Raw genomic sequence first — 9,353 nt, 5'->3', positions numbered from 1 at the left:
ACTTCCCACTAGTTCAAGTGCCTAACGACATGAAACGCAACCTCAAAAATACTTCAAACATCATTACCAATATATCTATACGCAGCAACAATCACCGTCGATCTCCAACGAAGCCTGCAACACAAAAACTTCAAGAACACATCAATATCATAAAATTTCTGAAAAACGCAGTTTGAGCAGTCCCACGAAAAACGCCATAACTCACTCTATTTTCATCCAAAAATCTTTAATTTTATATCAAATCGAAGGCATCGAAAAGTTCTACATTTTTCGTGCTGAAAGTTTTATCAAAATCTCGACTGAAAATTCGCAGTTTTAATCAGAACAGTAAAAACGTGGTTTAGATCTAAAATTTTTCTTTCAAAGCCGATCCAATTAATTAATCGCTCAAACTACGAACATCATACACATGATTTTACACATAAAAACAAGGCAACACATAATATGACATGATCGACGCAGCAAAGGAGAGATTATATGTGCCTTTTGATATTTAAAAATACCGATACGGCGATACCGAAGCGGAGACGGAGCGAGGCTTGATCCGGATCGATTAGTGGCTCATTTTCCTTGAAGAAAAGTAACAAAACTTGCTGGAAAAACTGAAGAAAAGGGGCGGCTGCTCTTGCTAGTATAACCCTAGGTTTTGCTCTCAAAATATGGAATGAAATGTGTATGTGTGTGTTGTGTGAAAAAAAGCGTGTAAATGTGTGTGTTAGTGGTGTGTGCGTGAGTTAATAGAATAAATTAGGGAATTGATTTGCTTAATTAGGAATTAATAATGCTAATTAAAATGCTAATCAAAATGCTAATTAAAATGTTAATTTCTCACTACAAAGCAATGTCCCCTAATTTAAAATAACACACATTAAATGCTAATTTTAAAAGTTTCAAAATCTTAAATCACTAACAACTTAATAAATTAGTTAAAATGCCCCAACCTCAACTTAAAATAAAATACCACATTTAAAATCGCCAAAATCATCACCGGTCTCTTTTTTCCTCAATCCCGCCTCGAGTAATCGCCTGAAACATGAAACTCAAGGAAAACGTTTTAACGTGCATCATATAATAATTTAAAAAAATGCAAATTCGTAGATCATGAATTAAAACACAAATTAATGGAATAAACATGCATTAAAACCATTTAATAAAATACATGAGGAATTTAATAACTTGCACGCACGTGGTTCATGTGGAACTCAAATTTTCGGGACGTCACATTATGGATCTTCAAACAAAAAGGTTTTTTTTTTCAAGGGACATTGTGTTCACGAGAATTTATTCCATTTGCAAAAAATTCTCAGCCTTATTCCGTTTTTCCCAAGTCCTCTTCCATTGTAGATTGTTCTTTACCTAAGGATCCTTGTCTTCCTACTGTTTCAGATTCTTCACAATTCTACCCATCCAACCTTGATGTTTGTCCTCCTCTTTCACCTCCCACATCTTTTATTCCCTTGCAAATATCCTCTCGGGCTACTCGGCCTCCTATTTGGACCAAATACTTTGCTTTCCCATCCTAGCTTGTCCCAAGCCAATACTACTTCTTGTCCTTAACTCATCTCTAACCATCTTTGTTATTCTAAATTTTCTTCAGCATATCAAAGTTTTCTAGGTGAGATTTCTTCCCCCGCCGAACCACGATTTTACCATGAAACAACTACTTATTCTAGATGGAGGCATGCAATGAACTTAGAACATGTACCATTAGAATCTAACCATACATGGGATGTCGTTGATTTACCTCATCATGTCAGGTCAATAGGTTTTCAATGGGTATACAAACTAAAATTTCTGCCTAATGGTAAAGTGGATAAGTTTACGGTGCACTTGTTAGCGAAGGGTTACACGCAACACACTGCAGTGGGTCTTCATGATATACCCCTACTGCTAAGATTGTGACCGTTCACAGTTTATTAAATTTGCCTGCTATTTGTGTTTGGTTTTAAATTAGATGGATGTGGCTAATGCTTTCTTCAAGGATATTTGGATGAAGAAAACTTTATGTGGTTGTCCTCTGGGTGATAAAGACCATGATTCAAACAAGGTTTGCAGATTACGTAAATCTTTATATGGCCTTAAACAGGTCTTGAGACAGTGGAACCAAAAATTCATTATTCCTTCGGCATCATAATTGCAACATTACACTTTTGGTGGTCTATGTTGATGATATTGCCGTATCTGGTGACACCATGCATGATATTGATTATTTAAAGAAGCTTTTGCATTCCTAACTTCAGCTTCAAGACCTAGGCTCATTGAAATATTTTTTGGGAGTCGAGATTGCAAGTTCGAGGGAGGGCATTTTCCTTAATCAAACAAAGTATTCTTTAGAATTCATTGATGATGCAGAAGTTTCAGGTGCTAAACCTTTTGACATCCCAACAGAGTAACATCAGAAACTTACCACTCATGAGTTTGATCTCTTGTTCAGTTTCAAAAATTATGAGAAACCAATTAGTAAAGTAGATGATATTCTTGATGATCCTGACTCTTACAAGCGACTAGTTGGACGATTAATTTACTTAACTATTACTCGTCCTGGAATTTGCCACAGATTTCAAAACTTGAGTATGTTTATGCATTCTCCTAAATGCTCACATATGGATGCAGCCATAAGGGTTTTAAAGTATCTCAAGGGGTTTCCTAGAATGGGGATACTACTGTCTACCCAAAGTCTTCTAACTTTGTCTACCTACGTATTGTGACTCGGATTGAGCTTCTTGCCCATTAACCGTAGGTCACTTACTGGTTTTGTGTCAAACTGGGTAACTTTTTGGTGTCTTGGAAAAAAAATAAACAGAGCATTGTTTCCAGATCTTCTGCAGAGGCAAAATATAGAGCCATGACAAAATACTTCTTGTGAAATTGTTTGCTGGTCTTTTTTATGATATGGAGGTTGAATTTGCAGAACCATCAATATTATATTGTGAAAACAAGACCGCTTTGCACAATATTGCATCCAATCCTATGTTTCATGAGCGTACAAAACACATTGATATTGATTGTCACCTATTCCGGGATAAGATTAAAGCCGGTTTACTTCAGACTGCACACATTCCTACTTCTCAACCATTGACAAATATATTCATAGAGTTGAGTGAGGATCAACATACATTTTCGTTGTCCAAGCTTGGTGTACAGATCATGTTCCAAGCTTGAATGGGGCATGTTAGTTAGTGTTAGTAGTCTTAGTATTAAAAGTCGTGTTTTTTATTTTACGCGTTTTACTTTAAGTTGGTCTAATATACGAAGCACCGCACATGAACAGTAACTCACAACTTCTTTTCAATATGAGAAATTGTTTTCCTCCCAAATAGCTGTTCATCTCAATAGAAATTATCGATGCCACTTTAACAATATTCCAACAAAATACGACTGAAATCAAAAAAAAAAAAATGAAAGTTAAAACACCAAAATCAAACTTTGAAAATTTAGTTGACTAAAACTCATGTGATATATTAGCAAACCAAGCACACATGTGATGCATAGAAAAATTGTGATACTTTTATCCCATATTTGTTAAAAATGGAAGTTTAGAATATTTTAGAAGGACTTACAATAAACTTCTATAGTAATATGAGTTAACAATTTTTCGTAAAACGATGATTGATTCGAAGTAGCTTCTATAAAAGCCTATTGTGCAGCGACGCAGGCGTGAGCCTAGATCCGGAGCGTGACAAAAATGGAGAATGAAGCAATTTTTATTTTTATTTTAAAAAGAATTATTTTTTAAAATCAATTTATAATCACAGTTTCTCCTATGATGATATATAACTATAGCATCATTCTTTATTTGTTCGGAAAAAACCTAATTCTTTAATTAATATAATCTAAAATCCACCTTAAATTTTTATAGGACATATAAAATATATTTAATTTCAATAACTGATTGAATCAATTTAAGAATAAATTTTTCTACGTTAATTAATTTGATAGATTTATCACTAAGTATTTCAAACATGTCGTTATTTTATTTCAATGATTTTTTATTTAAAATTTTAATATGCCAAATATATAAAAGTTTAAAAGCAAATATTTATGTTGTATCATGGGACCATATTGGTTTGCACAAACATTATGTGGAAACGTCACATTGGTCGTCTCTTATGTGAACACCGATGAGATGTCACATATTTGTTGGATGTACAAATTTGATATATTTCATAGATGAGTGTCATCTCATCGGTGCTCACATAAATTTACACAATAGATATAGAACATATTAAAACTCCATATATATAGTTGCTAACTTTACATCAATTTTGCTGTTGTACTTCCCTAAAAAAAATTAGATGTTGTACCTTGAGTGTTCACCACATACGATATTATATATAGGTGGAAAATTTTAAAATTGGTCCTCTAATTATTAGTCAAAATTTAGTTCTTTAATTTGATCTTCAATGATTTTTGGAATTCTAATTAGTCAAAATTTGGTTCTAATGCAGCTTTCCAGGTTGATATAAATTAAAATGTTAGCAAAGTTTCCAAATATAAAAAATATCAAGCCTAATAGGAATAAAGAGAGAATAAATGCTTTTATAGTAGATAAAATTTTATATTATCGCTACAAATATTTTATTTGTTTATTATTATTTTTTGAATGAATTTGTATATTATTAAAGCTAAGCTTTTACCCAAAAATTAGCATACCTTTCATGTACTTTTAGTTTCGGATTTTCGGTCTAATTTTTGAACTAACATTTGATAAGTCATAAATTTTCAATACCACAAGCATATTTGATGTCATATCAATATTTTCGGTGTCACGTCAAGAATTGGATCAAAATAGTCGAAATTAAAAAATAATGTATCAAAACTAAATTTGAAAATTATTCGACTAAAACCCAAAATCGAACAAGATATTAGACCAAGAAAAACTGTTCTCGTTTTGAAAATTAGTTGATTAAAACCTAAAATTGAACAAGTTATTAGACTAAGAAAAACTATTTTCTCATTCAAATATTTTATATTGTACGTGAATCCAATTTTATATATATATATATATATATATATTTTTGTATGTATGTATGTATATGTGATATCGGTTGTGTTCTTAATTAAAGGCAGAGATTAGAAGAAGTTTTGGAGCTTTAATAGACTGATCACTACTCTACCCACATTCATGTGTGTGTGTCTATATATATATATATATAGACACACACACTCTCTCTCTTACATAGGGTTTCATACCCGGCAACGATGCATGTGAACTGTGAATTGCCACTTTCAAACTCCTGATGTATTCATTGACATTTTTTCTTCGGATTTAATCGTAATCAATTTGATAAGAACCCTGAATCTTCACAAAAATTCAACAAATGCTTCGACCTTACTTACCTATATTGAATCGGTGAAATTAATTAAACTGCTACCTATCCACCATTAATGCGTCTACTGTCATGATCTCACCATCTTTCATGTCTTTTACTGGTTCAGTATACCTATAAATAATAAGGATCGATTCATATTGCAACATATATCTGTTCTTACGTATAATATCCATCAAAGAGACTAAAAATGAAGTCTAAATTAGTTTTTACTGTATACGGGGTCGTTCTTCTTCTTGTTTGCTCAGCTTTTGCAGAGGAAAAATCTCAGCAGGAGACTCAGGAATCGGCACAAGGAGATCAAGAAAAGGGTTGGTTCTGATTTGATCCTCCATTAATATGATTAATTATGAGGGGTTTATTAATTGGAAATGATTAAACTTTGATCAAAATTTCGTAGTTGGTCGAGGAGGTGCTGGTTACTACGGGCATCAATGGTGCTGCGGCGGTTGGCGCAACGGCCGGTGTTATCGTTATTGCTATAGCTCTGGTGAGAGCTGAGATTGTATAGAAGCATTCATGTAGAAGCTAGGCATGTTTATTAATTCATTTTAATTGTTTGTGTGACGCAGGAAATGAAGACGGACCAGCAAACTATGTAGTTAATAGCGGTGACGGACAGGGTGCAGGTGGTTATGGTAGCGGACAAGGTGGAGCCTTTGGTGGTGGACAGGGTGGCGGAAAAGGTGGAGCCTATGGTGGTGGACAGGGTGGTGGACAAGGTGGAGGCTATGGTGGTGGCGGTGGTGGACAGGGTGGCGGACAAGGTGGAGGCTATGGTGGTGGCGGTGGACAAGGTGGAGGCGTTGGTGGGGGTGGTGGACAAGGAGGAGGACAAGGTGGAGGCTATGGTAGCGGCGGACAAGGTGGCGGATTTGGCGGACAAGGTGGCGGACAAGGTGTAGGCTATGGTGGCGGTGGGCAAGGTGGTGGCTATGGTGGTGGTGGAGGATATGGTGGTGGGGGAGGCACCGGTGGATATGGTGGTGGTGATGGAGGATGGGGATCTTGCAAATGGGGGAACTGCTGCGGCAGCGGACGTGGATGGGAGATGTCGGGCCAAGGCGGAGGTTTTGGTTGCCGATGTTGCTACAGCGCCCAAGAAGCCAAAGCCTTCATGCAGAGACAGCCTAAATTTACTCAAACCAAGGACTAAATATTTTGTACTATAATATAATATGCCATGTCCTAATGTTAGAATGTAAAATAAAATGCATGGCATTAATTTGTGTAAGAGTACGTGTATTAAAAAAAATGTGGTTCTAATAAAAGTAATAATTTAATGAAAATCTACATTGTCCATGTTATTGTTAGTAATTAATTTTACAGAGTTATGATAAATTATTGATAAAAAATCATATTAGTAAATGAATTATTGATAAATTGTTAAATTAGTACTTGATAAATAAATAAAAAAATCAATTTTATTTTTAACTTAAATTGTTTTTAAGTTTAATTACTTTTTTTTCAATGTTATGTTATTTGCTAAAATTTGTAAAAAATATTGTCACATTATCGAAAACTCTATTGAAAATGTAATAAATAAAAATCATTGCGAATTTATATTATCAAGAAAAAATTGATCTATAAGAAACAATCATACTGATTGTGAGATAATCTGCTTATAATATAGAAGGTCAGTGGATATAGAATAGTTTACCCAACTATCTATTCTATTTATCAAAGTGATCTTGCTTTTGTGTTAAGGGTATTTTAATTAAAGTACATTAAATAAAAAAATTCGAACCATCTTATAAATATATGAGATGTAGGGAGTATTCAGTACCTAATAAGTATTTTTTTAGAAATATATATATTTAACCAAAACATTCACTAAATTATTTAATATAAAAATTAACTGATAAATATTAAACATAAAGGCTGAACCATCGTTCTTCTAATATTGGGTTTCTGTTTCCATTTATTTGAAGAGCTATTTAATTTGTGTGTCGATTAATTGTTCATCCAATGCGATATTGAACAAGAAATTAGGTAGAGATGGCAAATTTTTCCACGGGTTTGGGGTGGAAAGTCCGAAATGGGGATGAGGATCCCCGATTTTTTGGGGTTCGGGTTCGGGTTGGGGGATTTAAAAAAATCCCCGATGTAATTCAGGACAGGTATGTGATTACTATCTCCATCCCCGAAATCCTCGAGCCCCGAAAATAATATCAATAATATTATTATTTTTTAAAATATTAATAATCTTATTATTATTAATATTGATATTAAATATTAATATTATCTCTAATAATAATAGATAATAATAAGTTTTGGTTTGAGAAAATATTCGAATTCGTCATCGTCTTGTCATATTAATATTTTTGAAATGGAGATGGGGGCAGGGATGAGAAGTTGATCCCCGAAGTTTCGGATTTGGAGATTCCCCGAACCCGAAAAAGCGAGGATTGGGGCGGGTATGGGGTGGGGATGGAATTCAGGGATGGGGATGGGGATGACAAATCCATCCCCGCCCCGGCCCATTGTCATCCCTAATTAGGAAAACAAAAAACAAAAACATAATAACTAAAAATATAATTAAAAAATTATTTGATAGAAAAAATAATTACCTGATATAATTGGAAAAAACCAACATGTTCAAAGTACAGAATTGTAATAGCGAATAGTCAAGACGAAGATATCACGTATATATTTTAGAGAGAGCAGTATCTTATGAGATTATCTTATGAATATTTATCTGTGAAACATGTCAACTTTACCGATATTCACAATAAAATAATAGTCTTTGCATAAAAAGTAATACTTTTTCATTGATGACCCAAATTAGAGATTTGACTCACGAAATTGATTCGTGAGATCGTCTCACAAGAGCTTTTGTGTTTTAGAGAATTGTAAGGTCATAATTATTCAGTTAAAATATGAACATGACATGTCATAAATCTTATGATTTTTAACAATTTTAGTTATTTTTTATCTGGAGTATTGATGTAGCACTATAGACGTCTGCGTCACATGAACGATGTGTCAGAAAATGACTAAAATTACCACACAAAAAAACAAATATAGCGGATTAAAATTGAAATTTAATGGCATAGATGACCAAAATTGTAAAAGACGTTTACAGGAAAAAAAACAACTTTCCCAAAGTATTTTTGCCCCCTAGTAATTTTTTAATGATAGATATTATGAATCATGCATGCACATTGGGTCATACAATTAGACGAACAATGTACATACGGTAATCATGCATGTAATTTTCGAGAATTTCTTTCTCAATTTTTTTTATTATAATTAAGTCTCGAATAAGCGATCTTTATCTTGAGAAAGTAAAATAAAAACACAATGAACAGTCGCGAAAGAACTGAAAAATCATACATGAAACGATTAATTAAAAGTCACAAATATAATTGGCTAACACTATTATATTATATGTCAAGTAAATATTTACAAATTACTGTCTACTCACAATGGAAAAACATCACTTGTTCAAAATTAATGTTGGTTTGTATCTGAGGGGAAATAATATTTCCGATTTTAAGTGATATATTTTAATGATTTAAATTATTTTCCTGATATTATGTTTCTTTGTTGATCTAATTGAGTATAATATTTAATATGATTTTGTCTTTATTAGATAATGAGATAATCATTCAAATATATTTAAAGATATGTTATTTATTGATGAGATATGATATTGGTGTTTAAAAATAGTTTATTCCTAATAAAACTCTTACTTCCCTTATGCTATAAGGTTTCCTTATGGAGGTAAAACTCTACATCTATAAATAAGAGACCAAGGACATCATTGATGCTCTCTCTTCCTTGGCCAATATTTACTCACATGTGCACGTTCAGAATTTCAGAGAAAATCATATTCAAGAGTCGTGCTGTGTTTTGAAGAGTGGTGATAGCGCTGTTGCCATGAATGTTGAGAACATCTGCGGACAACATCTGTGAAGAAGTTGGCTAAAGACTGTTTTTCGTGGATCTCCTTTTGGCATCACGTTTTGCTTTCTTGTTTTAGTTTTTATTCTTGTTATTTGTTTTAGAAAGCATTTGTTT

General features: G+C 33.2%; 1 protein-coding gene across 1 annotated transcript; it reads left to right on the top strand.

Annotated features, from left to right (window-relative positions):
- Positions 1–5,462: 5,462 nt before the first annotated feature.
- LOC142520784 (uncharacterized) lies at positions 5,463–6,486 on the top strand. The gene is made up of 3 exons (XM_075623911.1): positions 5,463–5,641; positions 5,731–5,820; positions 5,903–6,486. Exons 1-3 carry the CDS (start codon positions 5,521–5,523, stop codon positions 6,484–6,486), a joined length of 795 nt encoding a protein of 264 aa, XP_075480026.1. The 5' UTR covers positions 5,463–5,520.
- Positions 6,487–9,353: the final 2,867 nt, after the last annotated feature.

The sequence above is a fragment of the Primulina tabacum genome, chromosome 1 (assembly GCF_025594145.1).
Source record: "Primulina tabacum isolate GXHZ01 chromosome 1, ASM2559414v2, whole genome shotgun sequence".
Classification (NCBI taxonomy): Eukaryota; Viridiplantae; Streptophyta; class Magnoliopsida; order Lamiales; family Gesneriaceae; genus Primulina; species Primulina tabacum.
This window is presented reverse-complemented; position numbering and strand designations above follow the sequence as displayed.

Coding starts and splice junctions, on each gene's coding strand:
- LOC142520784 (XM_075623911.1), top strand. CDS start 5,521: ATGAAGTCTAAATTAGTTTTTACTGTATACGGGGTCGTTCTTCTTCTT. Junction 5,642..5,730: donor ACAAGGAGATCAAGAAAAGG/GTTGGTTCTGAT, acceptor AAAATTTCGTAG/TTGGTCGAGGAGGTGCTGGT. Junction 5,821..5,902: donor TCGTTATTGCTATAGCTCTG/GTGAGAGCTGAG, acceptor TGTGTGACGCAG/GAAATGAAGACGGACCAGCA.